The 22,080-nt window shown below is 40.6% G+C and overlaps 1 protein-coding gene across 1 annotated transcript in view; it reads right to left on the reverse strand.

The window, feature by feature from the left end:
• fbn1 (fibrillin 1) overlaps positions 1-22,080 on the reverse strand; it is an 85,387-nt gene that overhangs the window by 40,193 nt on the left and 23,114 nt on the right. Inside the window, exons 13-33 of the mRNA XM_074620428.1 lie at positions 21,273-21,422; positions 21,054-21,173; positions 20,840-20,965; positions 18,910-19,032; positions 16,776-16,898; positions 15,396-15,548; positions 14,759-14,812; positions 13,944-14,069; positions 13,705-13,830; positions 13,453-13,572; positions 12,081-12,218; positions 11,939-11,989; positions 11,704-11,829; positions 11,362-11,589; positions 11,148-11,273; positions 9,556-9,684; positions 7,716-7,841; positions 4,200-4,325; positions 3,961-4,083; positions 1,903-2,028; positions 1,103-1,228 (exon numbers count right to left, since the gene is read on the reverse strand). Coding sequence (XP_074476529.1) covers positions 1,103-1,228; positions 1,903-2,028; positions 3,961-4,083; positions 4,200-4,325; positions 7,716-7,841; positions 9,556-9,684; positions 11,148-11,273; positions 11,362-11,589; positions 11,704-11,829; positions 11,939-11,989; positions 12,081-12,218; positions 13,453-13,572; positions 13,705-13,830; positions 13,944-14,069; positions 14,759-14,812; positions 15,396-15,548; positions 16,776-16,898; positions 18,910-19,032; positions 20,840-20,965; positions 21,054-21,173; positions 21,273-21,422 — 2,646 coding nt within the window. The remainder of the gene's footprint in view (positions 1-1,102; positions 1,229-1,902; positions 2,029-3,960; positions 4,084-4,199; positions 4,326-7,715; positions 7,842-9,555; positions 9,685-11,147; positions 11,274-11,361; positions 11,590-11,703; positions 11,830-11,938; positions 11,990-12,080; positions 12,219-13,452; positions 13,573-13,704; positions 13,831-13,943; positions 14,070-14,758; positions 14,813-15,395; positions 15,549-16,775; positions 16,899-18,909; positions 19,033-20,839; positions 20,966-21,053; positions 21,174-21,272; positions 21,423-22,080) is intronic.

Below are 22,080 nucleotides of genomic sequence, written 5' to 3' on the forward strand. Positions count from 1 at the left end.
TGCTTGTTTGAAAAACTGCTCGCCCTGGCTCTATTTATGCAAAGTTTTTAACACCTCCAACCTATTTTCACTGGTCATAATCAACGCTGACAGTAACTGACAGTTAATCAATATCGCGCTCTCTATGTAATAGAGAGCGACATAACTCGTAGTATATCTGGACAATTTTTCACGCTCGATTAGCCAGAGTTCGCTCAATGCTGTATGTTGGGAAGAGGTGTCAGTCTTAAAGCTAGAGTGAAGATACCAGTATCGTACGAAACTACAAAACCTCAGAAATCTGTTGGTACCAACCGTGTTATGTTGGCTTGTTGGGAAGAACGCTGAATAATGCTCAAGTTACACAAAATTTTGGCGAGGGAAAAAATGGCATGGCCATTTCAAAGGGGTCCCCTGACCTCTGACCTCAAGATATGTGAATGAAAACTCTGAGATGAACAGAGTGAAAATTGTATCTTATTAGTAGTAGAGAAAAGGTAATAAATCGCAATATATCTTATCACAATACACGATACGTGGAGAGAGGAGTGCCACGAGACACCGGTGTTGTCAGAGTTTGTTGTGTTGGAGTACAGAAAGCGTAGCTTAGTGTTATCTAAAAAAACTTTGTGGCGTGGCGTTGCAGAGCAGGCTGCCATGTTCTTCTGTCTGTCTGTCTCCATCCCCCCCGTTTCAGTGCCCGGGACATATATACAGTATATATATAAAAACCCCAAAGCATTAGAATATCCATTTGGCGGTCGATTACCATGGCAAAGGTCGAAGCTTTGAAGCATTCGGGTCAGCCTTACCCAAATGATTACAGCTCGATTAGCGGCTGGCAACTGGACCAATTTCAAAAAGTGTTGTCCCTATTAGTCACTTAGACACAAAACATGAGAAATAGGGTCCAGATTGAGAAATACCAAAGTTATCCTTTAAGTATTGTGATAATATCCTATCGTGGGGCTTCTGGTGATTCCCAACCCTCCTCTCCTCCTCCACTTAATCAGCAGCGGCCATCTACTGACTCACCATCCTTTCACTCCCATCCACGTTCTTCCACTGACAGGATGTTTTGTTGAGGGTAGGAATGCTCAATGAGTGTGTTTGTTTGGCTCACCTGTGCAGCCTGTGGTTCCCTTGCGGACAGAGTATCCCAGATCACAGTGACAGATGAAGGATCCCTTCGTGTTCTCACAGTTCCCACTCAGACAGATGTTTGGATTCAGCTCACACTCATCCACATCTAGGGACAGGGGAGGGGAAAGGAGAGTGGATCAGAGAAAGAGCAAGAATGTTAATTTGCTAAACACAACTACAATAAAAAGGAAAAGTTCAAGACAATGAATAAAACTGAATTAGCTTTTGTTGGTTCGGCCTGCCAAACAGGCTTTGATAAGATGTGATATATATGTACGTGAGTCACAAAAGAATGACATCATGAGCTATATTGAGGCTTTAAAATGTGCTTACGTGTAATAAATACAGCAATAAGAGAGTATGTGTTTGTGCAGACCCATTTAGAAGTCCTTACATCATTGATGGCAGGTTTGTGCTTTCTTACTCAGTGGAACCAGACGTCTAAATGTCATGCATTCCTCCCTGCTCAACCAAACTAACACAATATTCATTGTCTTGTAAATCAACAACAATAACAACATTAAACTATGTTCTCTCTCTCTCACACACACACACACACACACACACACACACACACACACACACACACACACACACACACACACACACACACAGACTCATAGATCTGAGTCATTAAGTCTTATTCTCATGACTCATATCTTGGATGACCTTTAAAATGATCATTACGTTGTTTCAGTAAATCTCTGAGAGCTAATAAACACCGAGCTGCAGGATGAGGATGTAGTGTTTTGTTTCGGGCATAAAATGTGCGTCCATTACCCAGGCAGGTCTTCATATCCTCAGAGGACATGAAGCCGTCGAAGCACAGACACTGGTACGTCCCCGGGGTGTTGGTACACTGGCCTCCATCACAGATGTCTGGGCTCTCCTCACACTCATCGATATCTGAAGATTGAAGATAGACAGGCAAATGAAAAATTAAATGGGAGCAGACAATGTGTAGAGGACAGGAAAAACTGCTCTTAAAGCTAGTAATCCAGGATTGAATGTTGAGGTATTACAGTATTTACCACACAGTTTTTAAAAGAACACATCAAGATTACGACATCAAACAATGCTACTTCAGGGGCATATTTCTCTTTCTTATACATGTCACTCATAAACCAGTAAGGTAAATTCTGGACAATAACTTATGCAATAAAGTGAACGCTACGCTGAGCAATGTGGTAATTTCCAGCTGCTCTTCTGCACAAACTTCACTTAAATTACCCTTGTACTGGCTCGATCTCTGTCTGTATATCCGTCTCTGGTAATTAAACGAGTCACAGGAGTCAGTTTATGAACAACACGTGAAACCTACTGTCAAAACTGGTCCAAGATGAATACCTGATAAGCAAGAAATGCCAGTAATTAATCAATAAGCACCATCTAGCATTATTTAGTAACATTTTGGATCTAATACTGAATGTGTTGTCGTCAGATTTGGCCCAGTTCTTTGAACTGTCAAATCACAGCATGGACTCTTTCTCTCTTTTTGTTCCTGCTCTTCAATCAAATCTCTCTAAACACAACCTTTAAATTACTTCTGAACTACCACATGTGCAATCTTTAGAAAATGTTCTGACATGTAAAACCTCAAAGCATTGAAGCATTGCAGTTTTCTTTAGTTACCACATCTTGACAAATGTTGCAAAAGTACATATAAGGTGAGATTGGGGCTATTTTGCTTCCATTATATGTTTTCTTTCAGACTAGTGGAAAGTTTATTTTACTACACTCTGTCTATTTGCGTCTGTAGATTTCTCCTAAATTCACCAAAAGTTAGCAATAGATAAAGCCTCATTTGCATATTTAAACATAAAATTTCAGAAAACTTGTAATACAAAAAACAATTGTCTTAATATAAGTAATCAACTGGGGAAGTTTCATAGTGATATCTATTAGTTAATGTTTTTACCCCATTCACCTGGCGTGTCCAAATGTATGGAATTTTACAATACATATTTATAAAGGCTGTTTTCTCAAAATGAGGTTTTTCTCTGAGCTAGAAATCTCCACTTCAGTAGCTCTCTCTCTCTCTCTCTCTCTCTCTCTCTCTCTCTCTCTCTCTCTCTCTCTCTCTCTCTCTCTCTCTCTCTCTCTCTCTCTCTCTCTCTCTCTCTCTCTCTCAACCAAACCGATGGCTGATGGCCGCCCACCCAGAGTCCGGTTCTGCTCGAGGTTTCTACCCGCTAAACGGGGAGTTTTTTCCTGGCCACAGCGCATAACAATGCAATGCTCATGGGGGATCTCTTGTTGGGTCTCTAAACTATAGGGTACGGTCTAGATCTGCTCTATATAAAAAGCATCTCGAGATAACTTCTGCTATGATTGAGAGCTTCTTTATTCTATATTCTGAAGGTTTTTACTGAGGGGTTTGTTCATATATCATTCATAACCTGATTTATAGAACATTTTATTTCTAAAAACATGGCGAAAATGTGTTTTTTTTAAGGCTGTTGTCAGTATTGTCTGATTTATGAAGGGATAAAAAGAGATATCCAAAATTCCCTCAGTAAAAACCTTTGACTCTAATATGTCAACAAAATAAAACAAGACTTTTGAACCTGGCTTTATCCAATGTTCAGATGTCTGTTCTGGAAATGTATGCAAATGAAAACACATTTGATAAGATAAAGCCTCATTTGCAATTTTAAACATACAATTTAAGAAAACTTGTAATATATAAAATAATTATCTAGTGTAAGTAATCAACTGGGGAAGTTTCATGGTGATATCTATTACTTAACATTTTTACCCTGTTCACCTGAGAGAAGAGATGAGGGGATGAATTACGGCAGAATAACAGACAAAGAGACAAGATAGAGATCTACTTACCAGTGCAGCTTCTCAGATCAGGCATCAGGGCGTATCCACTGTGGCAGCTGCACTCATAGCTCCCCTCTGAGTTGGTGCAGAAAGTCTCACAGCCACCGTTCTCAATGGTACACTCATCAATGTCTAAGAGGCAGAAAAACACACTGTCACATACGGCTGAAATTCAATCTTCAGATTCAGAATGAAAACAAAAGCAACATCTTCGAGTGGAAATAGTCATTAAAATGATCAATACGCACCAACACACTCCAGTCTGTTCTCTGTAGATTTGTATCCTTGGTCGCAGGAACACTGGTAGCGGCCGATCATATTGACACATTGGCCGTTCCTGCACAGCCGGTCACTCAAGTCACATTCATTGATATCTGTAAAAGAACAGAGAAAATTAAATAATTCATTCATTATCCATAACCGCTTATCCCATTCAGGGTCGCGGGGGGCTGGAGTCGATCCCAGCTGACATTGGACGAAGGCAGGGTACACCCTGGACAGGTCGCCAGACTGGCTGACACATAGAGACAGACAACCATTCACACTCATACGATTTTGTCGACTAATCAATTAGTTGATTTAATCGACAGATCTGTAAACTGAGTTTCTCCACAAAGACTCACACAAAAGCATCACTTTAAATCGTGTGTTTACCAAAGGTGTGCTCATAAGTTTGTTAAAAATACGTCATTCAGTATGAAAAAGTATATAAAAATGACAAAAGAAATCTTAGTGGACTAAGACCAAAACGACCGATTAGTCGACTAATCGACTAAGAGGGGGCAGCCCTAGCTGTCACTACCAATTATTTTCATTATCGACTAATCTGTTGATTATTTTCTCGATTAATTGATTAATCAGTCGATCCATAATATGAAAAAAATGCCCCTCACAATTTCAAAAAACCCAAAGTGACAAATGTTCAAACTCCTTGTGTTGTCTGACCAACGGTCCAAAACCCAATAATGATCAGTTTAATACTACAGAAGACTAGAAAAAAAACAGCAACCGTTCACGTTTGAGAAAATGTAACGTGTAATTTTTAGGTATTTTTGGTTAAAAATGACAAACGATGAATTGAATGTCAGAATAGTTTCCTTTCAATTGTCTGTAGATTGACTGATTATAGTTTCTGCTCTACACCCACACTTAATTCACCATGAGAGCTCTTACAGTGGAGACCACTAATCAGTGTCAACTTGTGACAGATGTTTCATGATGGATTCAGTACTTGATGGAGATAATAAATAGGACGTTTCCAACAAGGAATCTGACATCATTAAGCACACTGTATCACACTGTATCACACCCATCTGTATGAAATTTGCTATATAACCAAAGTTTATTATCATTATCGTCATTTTAGCGCTTGGACGTGTTACTTCACCAGAGATAATGAAGACCATTGTCTCAGTGGGCAGCTCTCATTGTTTTTATTACTTTGGGTGGTAATAAAGAAAATAAATGAGCGTGAAGGGCAGTGGTTGAGCATTATTAGGTCATGGACTGAAACCTTAACTCACTGCATTAGGTCATCAGAATGACACCCAGTGAATAATGTAAGATCAGCTCAACGCTGTAAACTAAACATGGGAGATGTGAAACTATAGAAAGCAAGGGAAAAGTCAGGCTCTTCTCTTGTTCTTGTAGAAAAAGTGTGCTGTCCTTACTTCTCCAGTCAACTAGCTGCTCAAGAAACCAAAATGTAAAAAATAATTCAGCCATTCTTCATTGTCTTCATTGGAGCATTTTACAGAATGTGAAAAAAAATGCGAGCTAGACAGGCACAAAGCTGGCCTCCCAAAAAAAAATAATTTCAGAATAAAAGTACAGAACAAAATGTTGTAAAAACAGTAATCGATACAGTACATATAAAATAGCATTTAAGATCTAAATAAATATTTAACAGCACAAAAAATTAAAAGCTCTCTTTTGCTTTAAATTTAACAATAAAAACTCTAATACTAAAATCCTCTTTTGTTTCACTGGGATTTTCTCTCAATGTTACCATGTTGAGATCTTAGTGGACCCTTCTTAGTGCACACATGTCAACACACATGCAAACACGCAAACTAGTCTGGAGTTCATATCAGCCCATCTATCAGAGAATATATACCCTACACATACACAGACCTGACTGTCATGGTCCATGGGTTTTTTGTTATAGTTCCTGTAAACTGTTAAGGATCCTGTTTTAGTTTGAAAGTCCTCTCCTCTTGTGTATTGTCTTGTTTTACTTCCTGCCTTTGTTTGTTTCCCGCCTGTGTGATTGTCTGCCCCGCCCTGATGACTTTCACCTGTTCCTCGTTATCTCCCTCCTTTCCTTTGTGTATTTAGTCTCTGTGCTCCCTTTGTCCTTTGTCAGTTCATCTTCATTGACTACGTTTACATGCTCACTAATATTTCACTATTATTTCCGAATATGACAATATTCCAAATTTGATACGGGTCATGTAAACAGACTATTCTGTTTGGGTATTCTGACTTAGGCCTTATTACAAATGGAGAATTTTCTGATTAGGACATGTGAGATATGCTGATTCTTTGGACGTGTATACAGCACATTTGGAATATGCGTCTCAATTGGGGGTTTTATGGCAGTTTGCGACACAGGGCCTCTTGCCTGTGTAAGGCCAGCTCTGTGTGTTGTACACAAGCCCTCCAGGAGGTGCGCCGGGCGGTGAAGCAAATTTTCGTAGTGGCCAAATGGTGGTACTACAACTTCCGTGTCCGTCACGTGATGCCACTGGGCCCAAAAAGACGTTTTCCCATAGACTTACATTGGGAAAGAGACGTCTGTAAATCAGCGGGGCAAGTGAATTTTATTTTATAGCCCAAAATCACAAATCGCAAAACAAATTTGCCCCCTAAAAAAACCCTTTTAACAAGGAAAAAATTAAAAAATGGAAGTATGGAGCTAAATCAACTTCCCAGTATGAATACTTGAATATCCCTTATTTAAAACATTAGGTCTAAAAAGTTGTAAGTTTACAGAGATGCATGTCCAAAAGTAAAGCCTACATTTCTGGTCAAAAGGAGAAACACACCTTTTAAACATTATGAAAGACTTGGATATCAACAGGTTTTTGTATATGTGTATATGTCACAACGCAGACCGTTTTTAAGAATGTGGTTGAAGGAATGAAAGAGGGAGGCTGTGTTCGCACGGTCGATCAAGTCCGCCACTGGTTAAGTTAATCAGAGCATGCACTGCTTGTAAACGGGAATATCAGTGGAACATTCGTTTTCATTAGCTATGGAAAGAGCTTAGTAGGAATATTGTCTTTTTCGGAATAAGGGCAAAAAAACAGAATATTTTGAGCATGTAAACGTAGTCATTGTTTAGTTGCTGTATGGAGTTTTGTTTTTCCATTACCCGCCTGCTGTACCTACCTTCCTTTTGTACAGTTTTTCTTTATCAAATAATTTCATTTCTGAGTATGCATTTGGGTCCTTTCTGCCAGCGCTGCTTCATCAGCCACAGCACCCACCCACCCAACCCACAGGCAGAAACAGAGGCAGAAACAGAGGCAGATGGAGGGGGATGATCCAAAGCTCACTTGTCATTCGAACTGTCTGCTCTGTGACAGCATCTGGACTTACTGATCTTCTTTTCTCCCTCTTTGTCCTTCTTTCATCTCTCAGGAAAAATAGAGTAGAAGCTACATTCTGCCACACAGATTTCTCAAAGAAAGGAGAAAAGCGAGAAGGAGGAAAAAGTTCGGAGAAGCAGAGATTGCTCGAATGATGACCTCATCACTCACCTAGACAGGCCGAGCCGTCGGGTGCGATCTCGTGTCCGTCGGGGCACAGACACTGGAAGCTGCCCTCCGTGTTTACACATTCACCTCCACGGCACAGCAGAGGGTTCCTCTCGCACTCATCAACGTCTGTAAAGAACACACACACGTACAGTACAGACACAATTAGAGATATTCAGTGTTAGAGTTCAGTCTCTGCAGATAATAGAGTACTGCAGGAATGAGTCCTAAAACCCGGTAATGAGTTAGCATTTTCCCTCGTCCGAGTTTTTAGTTAGATGCCTGTAATAAAGTCTGTGGTTAACACACGCTTAAAAGATTTTAACGTTTTGCTCTGCGATATAAAATGTCAGTAAATATCCCACTTGTGAATTTGATGCTTTTACGTCTCTTAAAAAAGGTAGTTGCTTAGACTAATAAACATCATCACGCTGAACACTAGTCACTAGTCACACACTAGTCCGCCTTTAGCTCAGTGGTGGTGACGTGAAGTCATGCCGTGGTCCGTGGTCAAGTCCGTGGTGCAGTTAGTTTATAGCCTAACGTTAGATTTTTACTTCTGGCGATTGCATTTACGCTTTAAAAATCATAAAAGTGGTGTTCATTTGTGAGGATTATCTCGCTGAACAAAACGTGTAAGTATCATAAACGTTTGTTTGACACAGAGTTTATTTTCTGCAATAATCCAAAACCCGATGGAAAAATCCCATTGAGTTTTTGTTGAGGGAACCAGAGCGATGCTAACTTCCTGGTTGACCTACAAAAATACGTCATCCCTGGAGCACTTAGAGAGATTGTGGGACAGACATTCAGGAAGTATTTATTGTTTATATAACAGCATGGTGAAAGTATACAAGCGGCGGCTTCATGGCTGGAAGTGATGTTAACATCCTGGATTAATAACATGTTTGGTAAAAAGATTTTTTACTTGTTAGTTATTTTTGTTAGCCTGCTGGCCCAGTCATTATTTCCAGTCCCGGCTGCTTTTTTATGTCACAGCGTGCAAGTAAATTTTGTCGTTCCAATTTTGGTCTAGCAGCAGCTTTAGGCCAACAAAAGTATTGAGACTCTCCATTCTGTGTGTACGATTTCTCCCAAGAATTTAATCAAACGGCGTCAAAGGCCTGGAGCAAGAACAGAAATAGAGCATTAAGTATTTTCACAGATGGCAGAACATTCGGACCTGTAGCTGCATATGAAAATCATTTTTTGCTGGGCAGCTGATTGTGTGTCCCTCGCATGCAGGTCAAGTATGTAATGAAGAACAATTATCTTTTAAGACTTTGTGGAGCAGTTTTGCGACGTGATCGTGACGACACTTGGGCTGCACAGGCTAGACCTCTTTCAACACCCCACAGGGGTTTAAATAAAGTCTGTTTGATTCTCCTTCTCTCTCACACACACACACACACATATATATATATACACGAATGCACACAGCTTGCAAATTTCAGATTACATCAGCCATCTAAACAGTGAGTTCCAGGTCTGGCATGTTAGCCTAAGCACCTCATCCAGAGCTTACGGCCCAAGAGGGAGTGTGGAGGAGATGGCTGGGTTGTGATTAGGACTGGGTCTGTGTGGCAGGTCTTCCCTATACTTGGAGATCTTTATAGGTTGGCAAAGCTCTCTGCTCTCAGATGCGGCCACTTCAACAGGCTGTGTAAGAGAGTTGTTGAGGAGATCGAGTTTCTCACTCATGTCCTCAAAGACTAAATGATTTCATATGAAAGAGTGCCGTCTCTGCGTGTAACTGAACCAAATCACCTCAAGCTGAAGAGATGATTCAATGTGTGTGTTGTTACTGTCTGCAGGTGTTGGTGTGTGAGGATTCGCCACTCACCCATGCAGTTTTTCATCATCATGAAGCCACTCTCATAACCTTCGAAGCACTCGCATTCGAAATCTCCGGCTGTGTTGATACACCTGCCCTGTCCACACAGGTCGGGGGAGATGCGGCACTCGTCGATGTCTACAGGACAAGAATGAAAGGTGAAAGTGAAATGAAAGCACTAACATTCATGCCTGCAGAGAAAACCATTTACAAATAAACTAAAAACATGATAAAATCATTTGTTTTTGTAGAGATTATCTACTCTGTAATAAAGTGATTTAACACAGAAGTGAGGAACTGATGAGTAGCAACAAGCTGAAGCTGAGGTACGAAATATAAATAAAAGGCAAACAAAGCATAAAAGCACAAAATGTTACTACATGAAAGAAAGGCTATAAAATGAGATTAGGTGAATCTAAGGATGATTCAGCTCTTTACCTCAGATTCTTCCAAAGTCTAAAGACCTGATCCCTTCTGAATTTAATCCACATTTTGAAACACTTAACACAAAGACTCTGGGCTGGGATCTCACTCATATGGGGTTAAAAGGTCCCAGATATCATTTACTCACTAAGAGCCTATAAATTATTTCAGAATAAAGCCACGGCGCTGGCATTTAAACCTAAAATGATGTGTGCACATTTCAACAGAGCAGTAATGCAGCTAACCAGACTACAGGGACCAGCTCCAACACGTCCAGAGCAGCCAGACTCCCATTAGACTGAATGAGCTGAATGTAGGCAATGGCTTTACACCACTTTACTGTAATAAGTGTTGGCAGAGGGATTCAGAAAGGGGGACTGATGAAGAATGGATAGACTTGTAAGGATACAATGGAGCTGAGATATTAAGGAAACTTTCCAGCCAAAAATAGCAGCTACATTTATGTCAACTCTTACATTATTGGTTATATGTGAACAGCTGATTCCTGAAGAGTTTGAAATTATTTTAAGTAAATTAAATTAATGAATTCTCCCTCCCCAGTTCCCTTGCATTCACTTTACAACAAGTGGTTGCCAGTTTGTTGCACAACCTGCATATTTTCTGGTCGAGTGGAGTGAGACTCAGACAGACAGTCAAGTCAAGTGATGAATCTTTCGTGGTAGAGTACAAGTCATTTTGGCACATATAGTATAAATTTAAAATAATATCAAACAGAGAAAATCAGCATATCCTCACATTTGAGAAGCTGGAACCAGCAGATGTTTGACATTTTTGCTTGATAAATGACTTCAAAGACGAATCAATTATCAACTTGTTGCTGATTCATTTCTTTGTCGACTAAATCTGAGTTTCTCAGTCTTTTTCCAGCCAAGGACCTACAAGATAGAGAAGATACCGGGGACCCCCTCATGTATGTTCCCTGAAATAATTTGACGTAGCCAATTTTTTACACTTCTATAGTCTTAGTTTTGTGAAAGAACAACATAAGAGAAAAATATTAGAAAGATATTAGACATGCATTAAAATTAATCTGAAAACTTTTCATGGACCCCCTGGCAGAGGGCCACAGACCCCTAGGGGTCCCGGAACCCCACTTTGAGAATCACTGGACTAAATGATTGAGCCACTAATCGGCTAATTGCTTCAGTACTACTCACCAGTGCAGTTCCTCTCATCAGAGTCCAGAGCGTAGCCGTTATCACAGCGACACCGGAAGCTGCCGATGGTGTTTCTACACCTTCCATTTGAGCACAAGGTGTTTATCATCCTGCATTCGTTTATATCTAAGGTATGGAGCAGAGGGATGAAGACAGGTGAGAGACCATTTATGAAACAACCCATGCAGTCTGTGGAGGTTTACAGTTACGGTACCTTTGAGGAAGGGTCTGCCGTTGATGAAGTCGCCCCTATGCGAGAAGCCTGGGCCACGAGGACAGAGCTGGGTATAATCTGGAGTGCCCTTCTCCGGACATTCGTCACACTCGGGGCCCCAGGCGACACCCACTGAGCAGCAGCAGGCATCCACACGCTGCTTCCCTGAGATGGGAGCCGCACAGCGCTCATCCTCATGGGAGAGGTAACAATGCTCCATACGCAGGTCTGGAAGTTACACATATATTACATGTATTCAATATGAAGTGATATAAATTATACATTTAGACAGTAAGATGACTGAAATACCACTACACATAGATACACATATACAGTACCCACCAATGCACGTCCTGCCGCTGACATCAACAGTCATTCCTGGAGGGCACTGGCAGAAAAAGGAGCCCGGTGTGTTGATGCATTTGCCGTTGATACACACTCCGGGAAACACTTGACACTCATCCACATCTGACAGTCAACAGAGGAAATAGAGCAACATCAGCAGCAGGTCCACTGTTTCACATTACTCGAATGAAATGAAATTTCCGGGCCTACGTGGCATCAAAGCAGACCTTACCTTCACAGACATTTCCTTTGACTCTAGCAAAGCCTCTACCACAGATTGGATCTGAAAAACAAGGGCACACAATACAATGTCACTCAATGCAGTGGTGGTGGTTTAATAAAATGTGCAAAACGGTGCACATTGATCGTCTCACCTTTTTCACATTTGGCACACGGGCTGTTCCAGGCTTCTCCCAGTGTGGAACAGCAGTGGGACTTCAGTGTAGCCCCGTTGATGTTGACCTCACAGCGATTATTGACTATCTTCAGCCAGCAGGTGCTCTTAGTAGTCTCTGTTTTAATGAACCACACCTTATAGTTACGAGACATTGCCACTTACTGAATTTAATTAATCTCCATAACTGTTCTATATTAAAAGTGACTTGCCCCAGACAGGAAAACCAGTTTCTCCAGACTTCACTAGTTGCTCATTTCATTCATTGACAGTGCTGATACAGTATTTGAACCAACTCTTTGTTTAACCACATTGTTTAATGTAGTCAGTCACTGAGCTGCTGCAATGTTAAACCTGAGGCTAAACGGCTTTTTTGTGTTAATAAAAAGTGGGGAAAATGCTTCTTTTTTAAAGGATAACTTCAGTATTTTTCTACCTGGACCCTATTTTATTATTTTTATGTCTGACTATTAAGGACAACAATTTCTGAAATTGATCCAGTTTTGAGGGAGAACGCTGTAGACGGCAGCCGAGAAACGAGCTGTGATATGGTTCTATTGGGGCAAGCTGGCACCGTCATTTACGTCCACTAAAAGTGTTTGTTTTTGCCATGACAGGCTCTGAATGTTATTATACTGTAAGTGTCTGACATTATGGAAATAGTCTCGCTCAAGGAGAAGTCTCATTCTGAAATCTGGCGAGGTGACGTGTTGCCAGAAGACACTGGTGGAAACGCGAGTGCCAGTTGGGCAGAGTTTGTTGTGTTGGAGTACAGAGTATTATCTAAAAGATTTTCAATGTCATGGCTGAATATTTAGATATTCAGATTTCACAACAAGAATTCTCCTTGAGCGGGACTTGGACTCAATAGCAAACAGACCAGATCAAGTGAAAGGTTTTATTTCTCTGTAGCGTTCTTTCCACAATGTTGTCAGACACTTATAATAGCAATCTGAGCCTGTCAGTGGCAAAAACAAGCACTTTAAGTGGTTGTAACGTTACACAGATGCAGCTCACTTGCCCTTACAGCTCATTTTGCAGCTGCCGGTTACAGCGTTCTCCCACAATACTGGACCAATTTCAAAAATCGCTGTCCCCATTAGTCGCTAATACACAAAAGCATGGGAAAATAGGGTCCAGGTTGAAAAATACAGAAGTTACCCTTTAAACGATATTGAACTATTTTTAATACTTGATACTATCAAATAACGATAGGTTTCAATAAATCAAAGTGTGGGTTTCTTTCATATAATTTCTTTTATTATTTTTTATGTTGAACAAATAAACATTTTGCCAATTAAAGTACTGTTTTGTTAACGATATCAAATAAAAAAAACATGATGCTCACTTACCTATACATTCCAGCCCAGAGCTGTCCAGAGAACTGCCGATTGAACACAAACACACAAAAGACCCTTGGCTGTTCCTACAATCTCCATTAACACAGGGGCTAGACAGACACTCATCCACATCTGTGAGAGACAAAAACAAACACCAGATTTTTCTTTTTTTTCACATTGGCCATCTCTTATCAATCTGATATAGCAGACATGGTACATGCAGTCATGAAGTGTACAGTACGATAGAATGAATGAGTATCTGACCCTCGCAGACGTCTGTGTCAGGATCAAAGCGGTATCCTTTGGGACACTGACAGGTGAAACTGCCTGGCGTGTTCCTGCACAGACCGTTTTCACACAGCAGCCTGCTCATCAGACACTCGTCGATATCTGAGGAAAAACACATACACAGAGAGACATGATGACTTTCCTCACACTGGCTTTTCATATGATATACTTTATCTTTTATTTTTTAAGAGGACATTATAGAGCAGTGAACCTACCGACACAGTTTTTGCCCGACAGGTCTACCTCAAAGCCTTCATTGCAGGTGCATTTGTATGTCCTCAACATATTCTCACACACCCCATTCTGGCAGATGTCGGGGTCGAGGGCGCACTCGTTAATATCTGAGAAGACAAAGAATAACCTGTTGAACGTCACAGTAGGAAAAAACTCCTAAGTACTAACCACATTTACTTTATATGGCTCTGTTTGACTTCTGCAAGCTCTCTGTTTTAAAGAGGACCTATTATGCTTTTGTGCTTTTTCCTTTGCCTTTAGTGTGTTATATTGTTTTTTTGTGCATGTAAAAGGTCTGCAAAGTTACAAAACCTGAAGACCACGCCAAAGGGAGTTACTCTCCCCCACAGAAACACTGCTCCTGAACTGCCTGAAACACCTTGATTGAAGTCCCGCCTTTTCTTCCGTAACCTGGTGATGTCACCAAGTAACACATTTGCATAATACCTGCCATCGGCTAGTTTGGCACACCCTCAAACAAAGCTAGTTAGAGAGGAGATGGAGTCCAAAGAGTTTGGTTCGGTTGACCAATCACAACAGAGTGTGCCAGCTGACCAATCAGAGCAGACTGGACTATTCGGGAGGGCAGTAGGAGCTCAAACAGAGCGTTTCAGACAGAGGGTGAAAATCGGTGCTGCAGCACAGCCAGTATGAGAAAATTAAAGTGTTTTTTGAACATTAAAGCATGTAAACATGTTCTAGTAGAAACCTAAAATACAAGTATGCACCTGAAAATGAGCAAAATAGGTCCTCTTTAATATCAATGAAACACACACGATGAGCTTGCATTCGTTACCTCTTGAATCGCCGCTTATGCCAATGCCACTGGGGCACAGAGCCAGGAACTCAGCTGCAACAAAACAAACAGCATAGTTTGGTTAGTAAAAAGAAAAAATAACAGTGTTTGAGAAAATATCACATTTGCCAAAATCCAAGAAATCTCAAAGCGTAACATTTAAAACCATGTAATTATCTAGTTCCATGCTTTCTCATTTAGCCAAGATGTATATAAAACCGTCTCCTTAATGTGGTGCAGCTCTGGCGTCTTTTGATAGAGAAACTTTAATTGGCAGGACTAATGAGAAGTGACTGGATGATGTGTGTGTGTGTGTGTGTGTGTGTGTGTGAAGGCTGTCAATGTCTCCTTACTGTGTCTGTCAAACAACTTAGCCGTGACTTCATCACCACTATTTTGTCACTTATGAAATAAATGCTGGTATGTCAGAGCAGACGAAACATTACTTCTGGTCATCCTGACTTTGACAGGTGTGTTTTGAATTAAACATAAGCTGTGTGTGTGTGTGTGTGTGTGTGTGTGTGTGTGTGTGTGTGTGTGTGCGTGTGCGTGTGCTTGTGTGTGTGTGTGCGTGTGTGTCAGGCGGCAGGAGGTGGCTCCATATGTGTAAAGGGTGGAGTGATTTGAGTATCCGTACCAGAGCTTTGTGGTGGACAGGGTTGGCAGGGCTCTCCGTAGGCGTACTCGATGCTGGCACAGCAGCACTCCGACTTGGTCACAGCTCCAAATAAAGGCCTAACACACTGCCCCCGCTTGTACCCACCATAACACGAACTGCGCATATGTGTATCTGTTTCGGACAACAAAAAAAAACAAGAGTGTGGGAAACAGAGATGAGGCAAGAGATCTGGAAAGAGGGAAAGAGAGAGAAAGGGAGGCGAGAGTCCATAGCTCCAATAAACAACAACACTGGCAAAACAAATGGTTGTTCTCTCTCCATAATATCCAGGGATTTGAGGCATTCTCCTGCGCTGATATCATCCAGACGAAAAACTCACCCGGACCGAACAACAGCATTTCAACACTTCCCACACAATACACAAGGAAATGTCATTTGGAGGAATACACTGTAGGAATGTTGAAAATAAAGGCATAAACAGATCTGCTCTCTGACTGCCAGTCCAGGGGATGGGAGCAGGAAAACATTTATCAACACATGCTCATTAATGACAGCGAGCACATGTGTTTGCAACAGGATGAGCTGTTGCTAAGGTTTATTACAATGTGATTATTCTCTGCTTTATCAAATTTTTCAAAGCGGTTTTGCTTATTTTATCACTCGACCGGAAAATATTTGTGTTGTGGTCATTCTGGTTCAAATGTGTTGACAGTTGTGAGATTAATCCTTAAAAAGTAAGCTCACTCTGAGCTCTCAGTGGCTAAGAAAAGTGGGAACAACATTGTGATAAAAGATTTGTGGGATACTGTGGAATAGTATTACAATAGAATAATAGTGGAATACATCCATGGTGGAAACGCGAGCACCAGCCGGGCGGAGTTTGTTGTGTTGGAGTACTTTCTGTACTTAGTGTTATCTAAAAGACTTTCAATGTCATGGCTGAATATTTAGATGGTTATTGCCGTTTTATTGCTCCGTAGGGCCCTTTCCATAATGTTGTCAGACACTTATAATAACAATCTGAGCCTGCCAGTGGCAAAAACAAGCACTTTAAGTGAACGTAACGTTCACTTGCTCACTTCGCAGCTCGTTTCCCTCAATACTGGACCACTTTCAAAAATTGTTGTCCCCATTAGTCAGTTAGACACAAAAACATGAAAATAGGGTCCAGGTTGAAAAATACCGAAGTTACCCTTTAAGCATATGTGCTGGTAGGAAACTGCTGGAATCACCAATTATTTCCCAAAGTAGTCAATGAACTTCTTAAACAGACACATTGTAAAAAATAAAACTGAAAAAGTTGATTTTCATCTTCTCTGTGCAGCAACAGAGAAGTTTCAGAGAAGTTTCAGCCTGACTGAAACAAGGAGACACATGCCGGATATAACATTTACTCACCGACACAGACCCGTCCATCCAGGCCCACTGCCATCCCAGCCATGCACTCACAGCGGAAGGATCCCTCCGTGTTGACGCAGTGGCCGTTCATACACATGCCTGGAGTCTCACACTCATCAATGTCTAGAAACAGACACAGCAAACATCATTTGTTGACATACTTTTCTTCACAAAATAAATGGTCAGAGGCTCTAGAAGGAAATAAACCAATTTCCTGCTTAAACATTATTAAAGTCATCAGATTCTGGATTCATTAGAAAAAAATTGAGCCAAAACTGCTGCACACTTTCAGTTTTATGACCTCAGCTAAGAAAACATTCTGTTCCTTCCTCTTGATCCCATCAGTGTATTACAATAATTATCATAATGAGCATAAACAATGACATGGCATGCACACATAAGTATGTGTGTGTTCTGTCTGGGTGTGTTGGGGAATAGGCAGACTGCAGATAGAAATGATGAGGCCCCAGGGCCCCTTTAGACTACACATTTCATTAATGACTGCATATATCAGCACACTTCACCCACACCCTACTCTCCTATTTATTTATTCTGCTCTGACTTAACCAGGTCAGTGTCTCTGAGATCAAACGTCTGTATCTGAAGCCCTGTGGAGCAAAACGGCTGCAAAAGACTGTTCTTTACGGGGCATTTGTTGACTAGTTGGAGCTTTATGGTACCTATTTTAAACATTACATATTTGTTTTTCCTTTATTTGGGATCACATTGCAGCAGCAGTTCACACAGTCATCTTTACTTTACTACTTTTACAGAATGATCCATCTTTTCAGCTTTTTACAGTGTAAATATAAAACACAGAAATGGAACATGGGGTGTTTTTCATTTGAGATAAAGAAAAAATAAATAAATAGGGCTGTCAAAGTTAAAGCGCTAATAACGAGTTAAGCAAAAGTGAACGCTTCAAAACGTACACTAAATTTTTGCAAGGAAAAACTGTCATGGCCATTTTCAAAGGGGTCCCTTGACCTTTGACCTCAAGATATGTGAATGAAAATGGGTTCTATGGGTACCCACAAGTCTCCCCTTTACAGACATGCCCACTTTATGATAATCACATGCAGTTTGGGGGCAAGTCATAGTCAAGTCAGCACACTGACACACTGACAGCTGTTGTTGCCTGTTGGGCTGCAGTTTGCCATGTTATGATTTGAGCATATGTTTTATGCTAAATGCAGTACCTGTGAGGGTTTCTGGACAATATCTGTCATTGTTTTGTGTTGTTAATTGATTTCCAATAATAAATATATACATACATTTGCATAAAGCAGCATATTTGTCCACTCCCATGTTGATAAGAGTATTAAATACTTGACAAATTTCCCTTTACGGTACATTTTGAATAGATAAAAAATGTGTGATTAATTTGCGATTAACTGTGGACTATCATGCGATTAATCGCAACTAAAAATTTTAATCAATTGACAGCCCTAGAAATGAATACACAAATTTAAACGAAAGAAGGGTGTTTCTGGGAAATACCCACTTTCCACTCCCAAATTTCTGCAAATTTAGCTTCCTGAAGCCTCGTGGAGAAGGTGATTCTTTCCATTATAAAAATGTCATAAATCATATCGTACCAGTCTTCTATAGATGGGGTGTCTGGTTTAAGCCATTTCTTTGCAATTGCTTTTCTAGCAGCTACCTGTTGAATGTACTCCAAATAGGAGTTCATTACATTAATTTAAACTCTAAGCTTCCATACAGCTTCTGATGACAAAATGGTGGATCGATTCTTATGTGACTCTCAAGTTTGCGTCTCCTAATCAAACCAGTGCTTATTGTGGCATGTTGTCGATTTCAAGAGAAAGCCAAATCTTTTTTCTCTTTGCATTGAATGGATTTATGGGAAGGCTGTCTGCTGGAATCTCAAAACAGGCGGGCCCCAACAATCTGCATGTCCAGCTGGCCTGCCAGGATGCTGAGGGGGTTTTCCAGGCTTTTAGGGGGATTTTTGGCTTGTTTGCTAAGAACCACTAACATGCCAGAAAGGAGGCCACCTTCCAAGCTAACTGAAAATGCAGGTCAGAAGAACAACAGTATCTTCTGGTAGACAGTTAGATTATCATGTAGAGGTGTGATTGTAATAATCTGTGGTTCTTTCTGACAAACACACCTATACACATGCGTCCACTGGTGTCCAGCAGGAATCCAGGTTTACAGATGCATTTGAAGCTGCCGTCTTCATTGATACACAGTCCGTTGAGGCACATGTTCCTGATCAGACACTCGTCCTGGTCTATGGATCAACAGAAACAAATAGATAGCTTGATGGCATTTAGTGCACCAAAGAAAGATATAGTGGTTAAAGGCACAAACATGGTTTAGCCCATTAACAACACATTTCATACACTTTACATTATCACTGACCAGAGATAAACTACATTCTAGCTGACAATCAGACTGTAATAGAGCTCGCTTGCTTTAATCAAAGTTATGTTGTTGCTGTTTAACAATGTAAGCAAGCAGAGGCTATATTTGATACGATACGATACGATACGATACGATACGATACGATACGATACGATACGATACGATACGAAAATCCAAAAACAAACACTAAGCAAACATAGAAATCAGGAAATTTTGGACAAAAAATGTTGCTTTTGACCAGCCAACTCCTGAATTTTGGATCTTGGAGCATGCTTGAACAGAACAACAGGCAGTTAATGCATCCCATGTCAATAATATAATTTTACAAGAGATTTGACTAGTGTACTGTTTTACCTAAACAAAATTTTTGACTTGCATTGGAAGGCTTTATTGCTGCTTTTAGGATTTTTCTCCACCATTGGAAGAGCCAGAAAAAAAATCTGTTATGCGTTCCAATACCCATACTACCATACTATTTAGTATGCCAGAAAACGATTTAGTATGTCCAATACATAGTATGCAAAATGCAGTATGCCAAAAATACCAGGATGTCCTACTACATCCGGTCGCATTTTGCAGTATGCAAGCCAGCATGCTTTTCTGGCTATTCTGACCCACAATCCTCAGTGCGGCAGATATATGAGCAAGAGGGTCAAAGTTCACAGCGCACTGTTATAACGAAGTAGTATGTCCAAATTGTATGCATACTGCACGCAACAATACGTACTTTGTGAGTGCAGCTGCAGTACGTACTAAAAGTAAAAAGAAAAAGTATGCGATCTGGAACGTAGCCCAGGTCTTGCTGAATGGTTAAATTGATGACAGACATTGCCTCTTTTGAAGCTCTAATTGCAAGGACTAATAATTACCAAGGGAAGTTTTATGAAGTTTAGTCTAAGTTTATAAAGGAAGGAACCTAATGTACGTATTGATAAATGGTGCCTCCTTATTTTATATATTTTTTTAATTCTATTTTTCACCTAGTCTCCACATCTCACTTTTTGTAAATTTTTTACTGTACTTGTGTGTCCAGATTTATTTTGTTTTGTTTTCTTCCATATATTTTGTTACTCATTTTTGATTGATCTACTTTAGCAACTGGTTTTGTGTGCCATTAGGTTTATATGTATTGAAAAATACAAAATGTAATTACAAATGAAAGGGGGATTTGATATTACAAAATGGGGATAATGTCCTGGAAGGTGTTTATAGGGAGGTTCCAAAGCTATTTGACCAGTTCCAGTTCTGATGAGGTATACTGGCCCCTTTAATGGCAGCAAGAGGTTTCCTGCGATGGACTACCTATCTAAATCAAGTTTGCGAGACTTGCAAGACTTTATAGCAAACTAAAGTGAATGGAAACAAATGGATGCCTGCAAGGTAAGAGAAGTAAATATTATTAATATGGAGTCCTTTGGAAAAAGGTTGGTAGTAATATAAAATGTACATATTTTGTAGTTAATGGGCTGAAACACACAAAACCACCAGCGTAATAATTTAAAATGACGTCTATCACGGCACATGCCTCCAACGGGCATTGGTATTAAATCACCACCTCCACCAGATCCACGGTCCATTAAACATAAACATTACGCATACTGTGGTTTTTAACAGAAAACTACCCTTTAAAAATATCTCAACTCTATAAATGCAGATGTCAGAACTTGACAGACCTTGACAGTTTTTGCCATCTACTGAAATGTCGAATCCAGCGTTGCAGACACAGTGGAAGCTGCCCACAGTGTTCACACAGCGGCCGTTGTTGCAGATACGACCGTTGGCCACACACTCATCCAGATCTGGCAGAAATAAACAGACAGCACGGTAAACACATACATCCTCTTCAGTGTATGTGTGCACATGTGTGTGGGTGTGTGTATGTGTAACCTCGGCACTCTGTCCTGGTTGCTGTAGTCTGGAATCCAGCAGGACACTGACAGATGTAAGACCCAGGGGTGTTCACACAATCTCCGTGTGCACACGGGCTTCTCTCACATTCATCTTCATCTGGAGAACAAATACAAAGCTCATAAACCTTCTTCACCTTCGTACAACTCCAGTTTGATGCTCGAGAAACTTGTTCCTCTCACTCTGTCAGGGACTTACCGAAGCACTCTCCTCTTCCATTCACCTTGAAGCCCATGTTGCACTCGCAGCGATATCCAGTGCCCGGCATGGGGACGCACCTGCCATTCAGGCAGAGGTTGCGGAAGGCCTGGCACATGTTGGTGATGTTCTGGGTTTGGATACCCCCACCTGACGGAAACATTCACACAAAGAAAATGCTATAATGAAAAACAACATTTTTTTTTTCATCTTAATTTGTAAGATATTTGGTCAACAGAAATTGCACATACAGTATGACCAAACAAAACACTGAAGGAAACGTAACATCTCAACTGCTTGCAAAATTTCATTCAAGCATGTAGTCTTGCATTGCCAGACTTACAGTATCTACACACTACATTTGCACTGTATACTTAAGTCTAGCAGGACCCACTATCATCCTCATTAAAGCAAAAAAAGCTCTGTGTTGTTTAAATTTCTTAAGAGAAGCCTAAACTCTGCCAAGCCCCCCTGCAAAACAGTTCCGGAGGAAATGTTATTGCAGAAGATTTTGCCTAAATAAACCCTTGACATGGTCTGGTCCGCAAACACGCCAGAATGTTTTCTTTCAAATAGGACATTTTCTGCACGAATACTTTGGATATGTTTACAGCAATACCCAGATGAAACAAGCAGTCCTGCGTCAGTGTACAATTAGAGTCTTAGTCAAAATTTTCCCATCATTAACATGTAGCTTGTTAGCCGGAGGGCGTGGGTGGCGATTACTCAAAACTGGGATTTTTGAACATGGCAACACAAGACCCGTGGGAGCAGAGCATTGCACATCCACTGAGTCAGACCAGAAAGT

The sequence above is a fragment of the Sebastes fasciatus genome, chromosome 2 (assembly GCF_043250625.1).
Source record: "Sebastes fasciatus isolate fSebFas1 chromosome 2, fSebFas1.pri, whole genome shotgun sequence".
NCBI classification, from domain to species: domain Eukaryota; kingdom Metazoa; phylum Chordata; class Actinopteri; order Perciformes; family Sebastidae; genus Sebastes; species Sebastes fasciatus.